General features: G+C 38.5%; 1 protein-coding gene across 6 annotated transcripts in view; it reads right to left on the reverse strand.

Moving 5' to 3' along the window:
- The window catches only part of mlip (muscular LMNA-interacting protein), a 96,914-nt gene that overhangs the window by 29,776 nt on the left and 51,901 nt on the right, over window positions 1-15,237 (reverse strand). For 5 of the 6 annotated variants that reach the window (XM_065249365.1, XM_065249359.1, XM_065249352.1 and 2 more), the window contains one exon: window positions 8,031-8,159. In XM_065249365.1, the coding sequence (XP_065105437.1) occupies window positions 8,031-8,159 (129 nt within the window). Of the gene's footprint in view, window positions 1-7,235; window positions 7,367-8,030; window positions 8,160-15,237 lie in introns of those variants that run through there. The other variant, XM_065249372.1, reaches the window with a different exon arrangement.

Genomic DNA, 15,237 nt, shown 5'->3' on the forward strand with positions numbered 1-15,237 from the left:
TACAAGCCCAACTCTCTAACCACCAGGCTAAGACTTTGTAGTTACCCTCATTCAACAACTAGTGTGGTCTTTCTGAGGTGGTTAAAACAGAGACAGGAGTGCCAAATATGGAACACTTTACCAATGGCAAATGTTTTCTGATAGAAGAGACTTTTCCAAATTGCCAGAACAGCTCTAACTTTCTATAACCCCATTCACACAGATCTTTGGTCCCAGAAAATACTCGTAAAATTGCAAGACAAGCTTCTGTGTGAACGCAAACACGTCCCATAAATGTTCCGGGATCGTTGTCGGAAAGAGGACCTAGTAAGATACACGGAAAACACTCTGTGTGAACAAGAAGCCAAACAATGCCGTAATGAGCGTGCTGTGTCAACACAACAAAAGTTATGTTTCAGCTCTTGATGATTGAAGCAGTTATCAGGAAATGATAAATGAGACGCATAAACAATGACGCACGTGTCATGGCAACATGACGTTTGTTCAACACTTTAAAATAAGGGATTTACATGGATGTCAACAATCACTACACAAAATGTCAGCAAACTGGACTGAAGCAGATATCAGGTAAGTTAGCAAATCACTTACTGCGCTGAAGCAGAGATCATTCAGCAGCATAAAAAAATATCGCGCCACATGCTCATTTGAGCTTATAATAAACAAAAATGCCTGCGCGTCACCCCAACAAGATATATCGTTCAGCTCCTTAAAACGGGTTTTAAATGTATATTAACAATCACAATGAGAAATGTCTGAAAATGGATTAAAGCAGAGATCAGGGAGCTCGTCAAATATCCACTCTGAAGCTGAGATCATTCACCAGCATAGATTGGTGCGTCACACGCTCCTTAATAGTCTAATCATGCATGGGAGTTGTTTCTGGAGAGAGAAATCATAAATAATATGCAAACTTCAGACGCTGCGTAGAAGAGAGGGCAGGACTTTAAACAAGTCACGTGTCTTTCCGGAACCTTGCAGATGCCTGCAAATTACTGGCAGTCTGACTGAACAAAAAAATCAAATGATCCCGGAAAAATCCAGGATGCATTTTCCGTGTATTTGCCGAAATTTCTGTGTGAATTCTGCTTCTGTACACTTGATTTGACTTAGCACTTAAGAGGCCTCAGTTGGCTGCTTTTCAACATTAATTCAATTCAATTTTATTTATATAGCACTTTTCACAATTGTTAATTGTTGCAAAGCAGCTTTACATGAGTAGATGTAGGGGAGAACACATAAAATCAATAGATAATATAAGAAGTAGAATATTTGTTTGTCTCTTTGTCCTCAGGGTCGAGGACGAGACAGGGAGACAAAAATCAGAATTCTATTAGCGTAGGGGCCGTAAGTGTCATAATTATAGTGGTTTAAGTCAGCTCGGTTCCAGACAGGCTAACTATTGCGGCAATAGTATATTACCCATATGAGGTATGTAAATGCTTTGTTCTAGACAAAATAACTATTGCGGGATAAGTACATTTACTGGACATTTTATGTGAATGCTTTGTTAAAGAAGAATGTCTTAAGTTTAGATTTAAATTGATCGATGTCTGATACTCGAACATTATTTGATAAATCATTCCAGAGCTTAGGGGCTAAGTAGGAAAAGGCCTACCACCTTTAGACACTTTTGATATTCTAGGGATAATTAAGTGACCAGAATTTTGTGATCACAGTTTACGTGGTGGATTGTATTCTGATAGTAATTCTTTTATATACGAGGGCACTAGGCCATTTAAGGCTTTGTAGGTGATTAGTAATATTTTAAATTGTATGCTTTTTAGATCGAGTAAGTACTCTTGCGGCAGCGTTTTGAACCAGCTGTAGCTTGTTTACCTGATTTGCATTGCATCCCCCGAGTTACAATAGTCTATTCTAGAGGTCATAAAAGCATGGATAAGCTTTTCTGCATCTGATGCAGACAGCATATGGTGTATTTTTGAGATATGTCTAAGATGGAAGAATGCTGTGCGGCAGACGTTGGAGATATGACTATTGAAAGATAGATTGCTGTTGAACATTACGCCTAAATTCTTAACCATGGAAGATGGCACCATCGTGCAGCCATCTATGGGCAACTTGTAATCTGACATATTGGGCTCTATTTTAACGATCTGAAACGCAAGTGCGAAGCGCAACGCGCAAGTGAGTTTGTGGGCGGATCTTGGGCGCTGTTGCTATTTTCCCGGCGTGAGAAATAACTCTTGCGCCGGGCGCAAATCAATAAGAGGTTGGTCTGAAGTAGGTTCATTATTCATAGGTGTGGTTTGGGCGTAACGTCAAATAAACCAATCAGAACGCTAGCCAACATTCCCTTTAAACGCAAGGGCGCAAGTTCCATGGCGGGTTGCTATTATTATGACGGATTTACCAGGCGCACGCCAGGACCGGTTTACAGCCGAGGAGACCCACGTTCTTGTACGGGGGAATCCCACGCTTGCCAGCATAAATCGGGCACGCCGTGTAACGGGAGGTGGATCTGCCTCAGGACTTGACGCCAGCAGAGGACATCGCTGCGTCCACCCTCACCGCTGAAAGGGTTTGGGGGCTTTGAAATCGGACCCAAGAAACGCAAGCAAGGTCCAACCCCAAAGTACTCTTACAAATCAAGTTCATATACATTAAGGTTTCTTATGAAAACATTTTAACTATTATTTACATAAAATAAACGTAATACAGCCACACAACAAAGTTATGAAAATATATTTTAATCGTTATTTGCATGAGAATAAATAAAAAATATCACCACAATGCTCACCACTATGATTCTCCTTATCTCGTGTATTAATATTTTTAAGTGTAACAATTTATGATTTGCAAAAATAACTGTTGCATCTGTGTAGATTAGATAAGCAAAGTGTATGCGCGTTGTGCACGCTATACATTATGGTCAAGCATGCGCCCTTAAAATAGCATAATGAACCACGCGCAACGCGCCACTGACTTTAGACTAGTTTTTTTTGGTTAGTAGCGCAATTGTTTTTTGAAACTGCAAAATAGCATAAGAGATGGTTTGCGCCGCAACACGCCTCCTTTTTGCGCTGAACCGCCCAGGGAGCGCAAGTTCATTCCCTAGTTTGCTGACGTGCATCTGTGGAGGGAAAAACCCCGCTGTGCGCCGGCGCAAAATACGAATGATACATGCGTCACTGACAAAGTCAATTGCGCTGGGTGCAAGACAGGGCCCATTATGTTTGGAGCGATTTGGTTCAATATAAGTATCTCAGTCTTATTGGAGTTTAGCATAAGAAAGTTATGTGCCATCCAGTTCCTAATATCACTAATGCAGTCTGTAAGCTTAGCAAACTGGTGGGTTTCGCTAGGATGTGACGAGATGTAAAGCTGGGTATCATCCGCATAGCAGTGAAAACTTATATTATGTTTCCTGATAATGTCTCCTAGAGGTAACATATATAACGAGAATAGGATAGGGCCTAAAACTGATCCCTGAGGTACGCCGTATTTAATGGGGGAGTGATGTGACTCCTCCTCATTTACATAAACAAAGTGATATCGATTGGTTAGATATGATCTAAACCAGGCTAACGCCTGACCACTGATGCCAAGATAGTTTTCTAGTCTATTGAGTAAGATTCTGTGATCTATTGTGTCAAAGGCTGCACTAAGGTCTAGTAATACAAGGATTGAGATTTTACCACGATCGGATGTTAATAGGAGGTCATTTGTAACTCTAAGCAGCGCTGTCTAACTGAACCTTTAGCAGTATGAAAACAATGCAGACATTTGTGAATGTGTCTATTCCCACAAAGCAAACCCGCTGACCGGGCACCAGAACACTTTTCTTATACAGTAGATAACTCTGAGCACCAATACAGTAGCTGTGCTAACATCAAATAACACTTAGATCACACAGATCATAACGAGGCTTACAAAAACCAGCTGTACCTGTACGCAAAGAAAGATATTTTGGCTAATTGGAATGAAAAAACACCTTGTCCCTATAACAGATTTCAGACAACTTCAGCTAGAGATGCCTCTGTACCCCTACTGTACTGGGCCCCCATTAACTCTCAAAAGCCTGAACAGTAGCCTATTCTTGGTGGTTCTGAGCGACAAATCCACGGCATAGAACTGAAACACTGCCAGCATCAGGGTATAGAGGCCTTTTAGGCGCGGTCAACTGAGGCTATGTTTAAAAAGCCATCTAGTGCCGTTAAATGTTATTTAAAGGGGATAAATGGCATTAGAAAATAAAATTCCCATTTGTATCAGCTTGTTAAGAACAAGTACATTGTAGAGGAACAGTAGGGAAGTATTTCCTGGCTGTGACCAACATTTGCTCTCCAAAGCTTAGACTGAGAGTGAGTCAAACTAAAACTCCTTAATCTAAAAATAACTCCAATATCAAGTTTTGATATTATAGTTAAATGTAAGCTTTGTATTTGATGATCATCTGAAAACTGGACGCTGTTAGAAAGCGCTGCTTATTACAGGTACAACAAGAGGCATTTCAATCAATAATTCCACTCAAACGATCAATGACATGGCCTTGTACCATACACAAGTCATATCAATCTATAGGCAACAGTGTACTACTCTCTATTTTCTATCTAACTAACCTACAGGGTTTCTCTAAGGATTGGGAAAATTAGAAAGGATATCAGCAGGTTCCATAGGGATAGTGAGATCTGTCAGCACGACCCCATGCTCCTTTGAGCTATAATGATATAGGCACATCAAATTCTAGTGATGCGTGCACTTCCTGATCCAGCTGAGAATTGCTACAACCCAGCAGGACATATTACAGCCCTAGTGGGAAATCAGATCTAGTGACATTTCAAGTTTCCTTATACCGTTTGATTGACCCTCGGCATTATGTGCCAAAACCCCCAATAGTTTATGCAAGGAAGACATTGATTTTTCAATAAGCAATTTTGCATAATCTCAATTTAGACATACACAGACAAAAAAAATGTACTTGCCACCCTCCTATTTAATTACCTCTAAATCTCTTTTATTGACTGGTGTCCACATAAAATGTTACAGATGAGCCTGAGAAAATATAAATCATTCTTTTAAAATCCTTCTCATTTATTTAAAAGAAAAGGGTCAACAGTTACCCACATTTCCCAGTTGCCCAAGTAACTGAAAAAATGCACTGTTGTTTGCTTTTGTGATGGTACACATTATTCCCAGTCTGGGTAATTTTAAAAGATATCAGAAGACCCTGCAGGTATCTCTAGCTTTAGCTAAGCTCATGGACATGGTTGATGACCCTGAGACAGTGGATAAATTGCAAAGCAGAAACAACTGCTGACCATGAAGAACAACAAATCAATATCAATTCTGGATGATGCCAGAATTATATATGATATATATATATATGGAGTGAAGCAAATATAGCACTCCACTGTAAAACCATTATACTTAATCTGCAGTGAAACAGAATGGTAGAATGATGTGTAGCTATCATTGAAGAAAACATCAATTCTGCCACATAGAAGACAATTACTGAATAATAGCAATTCCACATCTGAATATAGCTGAGGGAAGATCGTGCAGAACCTAAAAGCAGTTTATATCTGAACCCATTAGTTTTTTACAGATATTTCTGTGCTTCGACAAAACGAGTTTGCCAAAATCTCTTCACAAAGATAAGCCAGTCTGATGGTACATCACGTTATATTTAGTTGTGATTTTTGCTAGGTTTTTTTACCAGATATCATGTTAAATCAAACATTAACATCTACATTTTAACAGACTTGATTTAAGGTTTAAGTCTTTAGCCCGTTTTCGTACAATGTAATTAGGATGTCTGTCAAAATATATTTGAATGCCTCCTCCGCAAAAAAACTCATGCGTATGAATATAAATTTGCAGTGGATATGTGAGTTTTTAATTCGAAACACCTGGAAATGCACTGCTCATATGGTTATGTGCATGATCATTCACATGACCTGGATACTTGGTTAATATGTATATGGTATAAATAAGGTTTAAATGGATACATTTAAAAATTGTATTTAGCACTTGATGATGCTATTAGACATTTAAACAGTTTCGTGATGTTTTTGTATTTATATCAGCTCCCACTTTATTGGATCAATGATGAATCTTTGATCCCAGAAACTTCTGAAGGTGTTGACGTTTAAAATGCAAATTAAGTAAGACGCTTCACTGATGCAGAATAAACACAAAGCGCGTGACCATACGGTGCTTTTCAGTGGTCTAAAAAGATGTGCAGAATTACTTCAGCATTGATCTACATTTATAAACTCAGATTTTTTTTTAAACACAGAAATTCGGGATTGGGACAGCAGTAAAATCACTGACCTCTCCCTGTAAATAATAAAAATAAATTAAGTCCCCACAAAAAAATTACAGTCAGAATAGAGCTTATGTTTTGTTTTGCTACTTTTCTAGTAACACTTTACTTGAAGGGTGTGCATAAGAACGACATGACAACTTCATAATCATGACATGAAGGAGATTTTATGCACATTTATGACAACTGTCATTAAGTGTAATTCACTCAATTATGTCATTTTAATGCCAAATTCAATTTGTATCCCTGGTAAAAAGTAGTCAGAAAAAAATTCATGAAACATTTATAATGGCCTAATGACAGCCAATGTCAAAACCAACCACATGACAGTTTAATGGGATGATAACCCATAGGTAGTTTCTTAAGATTGACAATTAATATGCTGTGTTATGTTTATGACAAGTAATGTTGTCTTGGTAATGTCAAGTTGTCATGAGAAGTTATGATTTATTGGTTTATGTCAAGTTGTCATAACAAAGACATCTCAAACATTGTCATATTTGCATTAAAATGGCATAAGTGAGAGAATAATGACTGTTGTCATAAACGTGCATTAAATCTTCTTCATGTTTGTCATGTCAGTCTTACGCACACCCCTTCAAGTAAAGTGTTTCCTTCTATTAAATAATTTATTTTTGACTATTTTTGAGTCAATTATAATGTGAAGGTTTTTTGTGCAATATTACATTTTCATTTTGAATATAATAAATTAGGCAATATCGGAAAATACGTATCATGAAGGGACAAATGCGCTTTGTTCATGGCACTGCAGATAGATAACAAAATGAGTCGGTTGTCCAAGCAACAACTAGGAGTTGTTCCAAAGACCTAGTGAGCTTCCCACAGTCTGTTTACAAAGGTAGGCAGCATAACTAAACCTTTGTGTCATTAGCAAAGCAACATGCTATCTGCAAAATCTGTTTTACAGATTTGACTTTTCAGATAAGTTCTGGGACACAGCCCTAGTGCTCCACTAAAGAACAGACTCCACATATGTTCAATTCAATAAAGTTTAAATTGTATTATAATTGTTTTAGTTCAAATGAAGTCCTCTTTCTTTCAGCAGTCAGATTTATTCCTCTGTTAAAATAAAAGGAAAATAACCAACACTCGATCTGTATATGATTATAGGGCAATTTCCTTGGACAGGGCTTATCCTAGTCCCAGACTAAAATGCATGTGTAGGTTACCATTCATCCTACCACCAGGTGGCACCCACTCCACAAACTGGACTATGGACATGCTTACACTCCTTCTGCATTCACTTCCTCTGTGTATTTAGCCATGCCATTCCTAAATTCACATTGCAAAGTATTATCAGTTCATCTGCACACCAAGCGTTTTCATAGCTATTGTCATTGTTCCTTGTTTCATGTTCCATGTTATGACCTTTTGCCTGTTTTTGGATTGCCCTTTTGTCTTGTTTGCCTGGTTTTGTTAATAAACTTCTGCACTTGGATTCTAACACAAGTCTCCCACATTACAGCATGCTTGGGCTAACTTAATTTAAAAACATTTTGCACTGACACATCTTAACATATATCAGTGTCATAGTTTTGTCTCAAGATGCACGGTATTGTTTTTTGAAAGGTATGTTTGTAAAAACGATTTAAATGTCCCAATATAACTAAGTCCTAGTCCTGGAGTAATCTTAACCCTGTCCAGGAAACTCACCCAATATGCTTTTAAATTTTCTTTGAGATACAGTGTTGTTTATAGGTTACAACCTTTCAGAAAAACTTACCTTGTATTGGTACCGAGAGGGAAAGCTTCCTTGAGAGCTTATGAAGGGATTTGGGTGTAATTCTTCAACATCCTTATTGTCAGTTAATCTGCATGTTACAGTGACAGGTTTAATAACTCCAGGCTTCGTCTGAAAAACAGAAAACCCACTTATTATAAGGATAGTGCATTTCAGAATCTCCTTCACAGTCAAACTGTCATTTGCTAATGCTCATACCTTCATTAATGACTAGCAGTTAAATGTAATAACACAATTTTGCAAAAAACATGGTAAAAACAAATATATACACATAACACACACACACACACACACACACACACACACACACACATAGGGGCGGTTTCCCGGAAAGGGATTAGACTAGTCCTAGACTTAAATGAATGTAAGAGCTGTCCAAACTGAAAACAACTTGCACTGACATATCTTAAAATCCATTAGTGCATTTTGTTTCGCTGCAAAATGCACACCAGTTATGTTTTTAGTAAGACATGTTTGGTAAAACTAGTTATATTTCCTAATTAAACTAAGGCCTAGTCCTGGTTTAAGCTAATCCATGTCCGGGAAACCACCCCATAAACATTTGGCATCCACAGAAAATGTATGGTTTTTTGATTATGAAAATAAGATTAAACTTATACAGTGAAATATTGTTGAAATGTTGTTTTTGTAAGGTAAAAAATACGAGTCACCGTTAAATTAAGGTGATAAATAGTAAACAGATTTTCCATTATTCCTGTGTGACTCATTACATTTGGTGATATTTTATTGAAATAATTATTCTTCTTATGTGACCCTGCCTGTGAAAATGTCACGGGTTACAAATGTAAACCAAACAAAATGCTGCATTATGTAGTGGCGCTTTGGGAAATTACTCTGCGTGACTGAGTCTGAAGCATGTATAGTTTGGAATTGAGTATTACTTACTATATTATTTAAATAAGGAAATTAATTTGACTACCCCATGTATTACCTTCTAAACTATATTTTAAACACCACCATGCTCTTGTTGTACCTTGATTTTCTGCATTTTATTTGTTTCTAAGCAAAGCTGCTTTGAAACCACAAACAATTGTGAAAAGCACTAAATAAAATTGAATTGGATTGCTAAAGATTACACTGTAAAAAAAGTCTGTAAAAATTACAGGGGGAAACTGTGAAATGGCAACAGCAATAGACAGTAAAATTTAAAACAGTGTATCAATGTTAAATAAACATCTAATTTCCCTAAATCAAGAAACGGCACAAAACTTTGATTTTACTGTCAAAATATGTGTAATTTACGGTGAAGAACTATGAATTGGCTACAGTAATTGACCATAAAACCTAAAACAGTATATCACTGTAGAAGAAACATTGAATTACCTTAAGTCAAGAAACAGCACAAAACTTACATTTTACTGTCAAAATATGTGGAATATTACAGTGAAAAACTGTGAATTGGCTACAACAACAGACCATAAAACACAAAACAGTTTATTACTGTAGTAGATACATTGATTTACCCTGAATCAAGAAAAAACACAACACTGTATTTTTTACTATCATTAAATATAGGAAATTACAGTGAAGAACTGTGAAATTTCAACAGTAAATGGCTAAAAAAAACATTTCATTCAAAACAGATGGCTGCACCCCTACTAAAGTTGGGGGGAAAGGTTTATGAAAAAATAAATTTTGTTGATTGCTTAGTTTCAAAGTAAAAAATCCAAAACCTTTAAGACAAACATCCTAAAATAAATAAATAAATATGCAAAATACATATTTTACACCTGTAGGCTACAAAAATCACTGGCACCACTTATGAACAAAGTTCTACTGAACTTTTTTCCCATTTCTTTTAAACTATGATACTACTGTTACAGTTTTTCTCGATTGCTAAGACACATTTCTTGAATGCTGCTCTTCTTTTCTCTTAACTGTGAACACAAAACCCAATTTTCAAGCTACATTCACAAAACCTCAAACTGTTCTTGCAAAACCAAACTTTCACCTCAAATAGTCCAATCTGTGCTCAAAACTGAACTATGTTGTCAAATCGTGCCCCGAGTCAATCAAAATTAAAAACACTACGGAACATTCACTAAACATACGTAGAAAAATAGAAAACACAATGCTCAGGACATGAAAGGGATAATTCACCCAAAAATGAAAATTCTGTCATCATTTACTCACTTTCATGTTGTTACAAACCTGTATAAATGTCTTTGTTCTGATGAACACAAAGGAAAATATATTGAGAAATGTTTATAACCAAACCATTCGTGGACCCCATTCACTTCCATAGTAGGAAAAAGTATACTAGTTTTTCTTGATTGCTAAGACACATTTCTTGAATGCTGCTCTCCTTTTCTCTAAACTGTGAACACAAAACCCAATTTTCAAGCTACATTCACAAAACCTCAGACTCTTCTTGCAAAACCAAACTGTCACCTCAAAACAGTTCAATCTGTGCTCAAAACTGAACTATGTTGTCAAATCGTGCCCCGAGTCAATCAAAATTAAAAACACTACGGAACAGTCACTAAACACTACATAGAAAAATAGAAAAACACAATGCTCAGGACATAAAGCTGGAGAAATAAATGTTTATTGTTCACTGTATGCTAAATGCATGTTGCAAAACAAACAAACAAAAACCCCTGTGTATTTAGCACAATCTTGTGCCGAACATGGTCAATCATAGTAGCTCTGATTTCATCAGATATTACTTTTCTTTGTCTTCGCTGAACACCTCGACGTCCTCTCACACAAACTCTTCCTCTTAGATTTTTATCCATTACAAACCAGTGCTCTTTGAACTGGCTTACTGTATTGTATATGTTCCCTCACATCATTAGACACAAGTGTGAACCATTTTGAGTTGTTGTGTTCAAGTGGTGACACTTGTGCTTTAATAATGCTCACCATTATGCAGCACGGGTGCATCACAATGAAAATGTGTTGGCAAGTTACAGTTTTTTACGATTGCTTACACACTATAATTAATTTTTTCCCACAATTATCAAAACCTAACACTTAAGGAGCAAAACACAAGGCTAGATTTGCACAACTGTAAGCACATTGTCAGCTTCACACTATTTGCAAAACATTACACACAGTGATTTGCAAAACACTAAACACACTTGTATACATTAGACACAGAAATATACACTTCCTTGCAATTCCAATGCACTGACTGTCAAATGACCACACTTATGAGCCAATCTGTTAAACACAGCCATCAGGTGCACAAACACACTGTTGCTAAATTGTACACACACCAATCAGGTTTTAGCACTATAAAAATGCAGCAGGTCCTGCATGAATTCATATGTATTGATGAGACAGGGTTCAAAATCACAAAAGCAAGAAGAAGAGGCAGAATTATCATTGGCCACCGGGCTATAATCAATGTCCCAGGGCAACGTGAAAGTATTTCATAGCATGCGGTTCTCCTCCATCATGCCAAAATGGGCCCTTAGAACACACCTCACATTCTCTCATTTTTGGACCGATTGCACCACATTGTCACAGCAAGTATGAAATGCACCAGATACAATACACTGTCATCTGGGACAATGTGTCATTCCAAGGATGGATTCAACATTCAAGACGGTTCTTCCCGTTGTGTCTTGCTAATGAGGATATTGCTTGTGATGTTGATGAAATTCTCTGGCCAGATCCAGCTAGGCGAAGAGAGAATGTATAGTATCCCTGCTGAAAAAAACAGCATAGACCAGCAACATTCCCATGCTGGTCCATGCTGGTTTGGTGCTGGTTTAGCTGGTGGTCACCATAATGCCAACACCAAAACACATTATATGCTGGTCTTGCTGGTATGACCAGCATAGGATGCTGGTGCTGGTATGCTGATGACCACCAGCTAAACCAGCATGGGAATGCTGGTGGTCAGCACCAAAACACAATTTGCTGGTATGCTGGTTTTTCCAGCAGGGATGACCGTAGTATTTTCTTTACAATATTTTCAGTTTTTCAGATGATTTTTTATGTTTGTTGTTGTTGTTATTTACTGTAATTGTAACCTGTACTGAATACAGTATTTTATATTTGTCTGTTGTTTGCTGAGCTAACAGTGTTATGCACACTACTGTAGTGGCATGACAACTGGGACATGTTTTGTTGTGATTCTCCATGTTGACTGATTTGGGTATGGAGAGAAATCAATTATATTTATAGTTAATTTATAATTATATGCACTTTGTCTTTGTACTTCATTTGTAGTACTCTAATCAATAAGAATTAGACTTGCTAAAAGTGTTTTAGGTTAGCAGCAGCAGTGTGTAACTGGTTCAAAAAAAATTGAATTCTTGTGAAATGTGTGTGTTTCTTATGGTAACAAAATATTGTTTTTTTAAAGTTGTGTATAGTTTTGACAAAAGTGTTCCATTTTGCAAATGATCTGAAATATTGTGCTACTTTGGTGAAGGGTTGTGTTAATTGTGTGTAGTGTTTTGACAAACCGGGCCCTGTTTTCAAAATTGTGCTTAAAGCAATCGTAAAAAACTGTAAACAGGTGAAAATTTGTGCTTATGGTTTTGCCAAAAGAGTGACTGATTCAATCAGTGCGTTCAGGCAACTGAGCATTTGGTTCAGATAATAGGGTTTAGTGTTTAAGCAATTGAGAAAAACTGTAATCAGTTTGAAGCAGTAAACATGATGACTTAATGGCCCGTTTCTCAATACGAGAAACGCATTTGCAGGCTGCATACATTATCTAAACGGTCTTATTTCAGTGTATATTAACAATAATTAAGTTGAAAAATATTCGTATTTAATCGTAAATTGTTGTAATATGCTTATGACTTGCGAATGTAATGCTAAGTTCATTTAAATAAACCAGGCTTGATGGCGTATGCAGCCTGCATATGCGACATCCGAAGGATGCAGCCTTCGAAGTGAGAAACGTTTCACTAAGGCATCAAAATAGTGTGACACTGGAGTTTATTATTAAAAATCTCATTTATTAAAGCCATATTATTAGGAGAGACCGTAAATACGTTGTTTGAAGCAGGCGCCTTGAGGGACGCCTCGAAAGAAAGTTTGAGGCTACACAAACACATGCTTAGACCAGCGTGGCGCGAGGCTTCGAGTGCAGACTGAAAAGACCCTGAGAAAAGAAAAGCATCTCGACTCGGACAAGAAGACCAGACAGAGGTAATATATGTATTTTTTGTCCTTATAATTCTACCTCACTGCGCTGCTTTTCCTTCATGTAAGTTAGTGATTATATTATTAGTTAACCCCACTTGCTGGTGTGATACGTAGGCTCATATACTATATATTAGGCTAACATTGCGATGTACCACGCTTAACGTGTTCTTGGGGTCGTGCAGTTCAGACATTGTAATTGTTTATTCGAGTTGTTTTCCATGCTTCTGGGAATACGTCTTGTACCCAGGGATTTGAACCCTCAGCAGGGTTTTCAAAGGTAAGGCGTGACATTAGACGTTTGCGCCTTTTTTCTCAGTAGCAGTGCTTAACGTTAGTTGTGCTACTCTATCCGGGTGGTTGTATCGACAGTACAAAGTCTTTTAGAGGAACAACGTTTTATTAAAAAGTTACTCGAAACTTGGATGTTGTTTTCTTTTTAAAGTGAGTTGAAGTTTGCTATGTCTTAACACGGTGCATCTCAACATTTTCGTGTTGCCCTCAAAGTTAAATGTAGTTTTAAATGTTGAATTGTTATTTCTGTGCAAAGTCGGTGTATACATTTAGAAGCTTATTCTTTATTGCAAACTTCGTCACGATGAACGAACCACATTGATAATTTTCCCTCGCTTCTGTGAATACTGGATATCTTGTACCACCCTATTTGAACCTATAATATGCCAGCATTGTTTTTTGAAAATAGCCAGGCAACGGTTTACTCTTTTAACTAGAAGAATTGCGCCTTTTTTCTGTTCAATGGCATGTCTCACTTTGTTTAGCTAGTGCTGCTCGGTCCGGATGGTTGTATTGAATGTGCTGCTTTGGTGAGGAAAATTTTTTTATTCGAGAGCTAACCTTAAATTTTTGCTAAAGTTACTGTTTTTTTGGTTGTTGTTGAAGTTTGCTATATCACGAATATCTTATCAATGTGCATCTCAAGTTCCCCTTCGAGGGAACTCGAGCTGCGTCGCCGAAGCTACGCTATGGGAACGCCCTCTGCGTGATTGCGTCTGAAGCACGTATGTCAAATCAGTCCAATGGTCAAGTGACACGTCATAGGCGGGTGACGTGGGAACCAGGAAGCTATAAAAAGAGCACCCGGCAAGCCAACTTCAGCTCTTTGTGCCTCAGCAAGCGAGTGTGTGTCATTATCATGTCTAAGTCCAAACAAAGTTTTAAGGAGTGTGCTTCCCCGTGTCCTCGTTTCATTACGAGCGAGGACTCGCATCATCTCTGTGTTATGGGCCTCGGGGCACAACACGCACGATCGTCTCTTGAGAGGGGTGGTTGTGCACATTGTGATAGGATGCCGCTCCGTACGTTGCGCTCGCGGCTCGCACTCTTCGAGGAGGGTGGGGAGCCGCGTGTTCCCCACGGTTCTGGCCCCGCTGCTGCCGAGGCAGAGCGGAAGCTGCGATCGTGGGGATCACAACTAGATCTCGCGGACGAGCTTGAGACGGGTCTTCCCCTTTCTCAGCCTTCACCCGCGGGATCTAGTGCCCCGTCTCTGGATTCGGAAGCACGCGCTGCGGTTTCTTCCGCCCAGGGCGGGAGCCCAGATTTGCATTTATCGTCGTCCGAGGAAGTCGATATTATGTCTGTGGACGTGGTGGACGCTGAGGAGCCTTCTCATTCGTCCCCCGCGTTCGATGATTTGATGGAGGTTGTCACTAATGCCGTGGCTCGCTTAAAATTAGACTGGCCGGCGGAGACACAGAGCGCGCGTCCTCAGAGTATGTTAGATGAGCGCTTTTTAAAACAGAAACCTCAACCTTCGCGGCGCAACATGCCTTTCTTTCCTGATCTCCACAGCGAGCTGTCGAGATCATGGAAAGCTCCGTATTCAGCCCGTGTTCATACCCCTCACGCCACCATGTATTCCAACATTGTGGGGATGGGTGAGCACGGATATTTAACGATGCCCCGGGTGGAGCAGACGCTTGCGAGCTATCTCTCCCCCGCTGCGGCGTCATCATTAAAATCGCCTTCGCTTCCCACGAAACCGGTTAAGTTAACCTCATCTTTAGTGGGTAAAGCTTATAAAGTCTGCAGGGCAGGC

Source organism: Paramisgurnus dabryanus, chromosome 20, assembly GCF_030506205.2.
Source record: "Paramisgurnus dabryanus chromosome 20, PD_genome_1.1, whole genome shotgun sequence".
Classification (NCBI taxonomy): Eukaryota; Metazoa; Chordata; class Actinopteri; order Cypriniformes; family Cobitidae; genus Paramisgurnus; species Paramisgurnus dabryanus.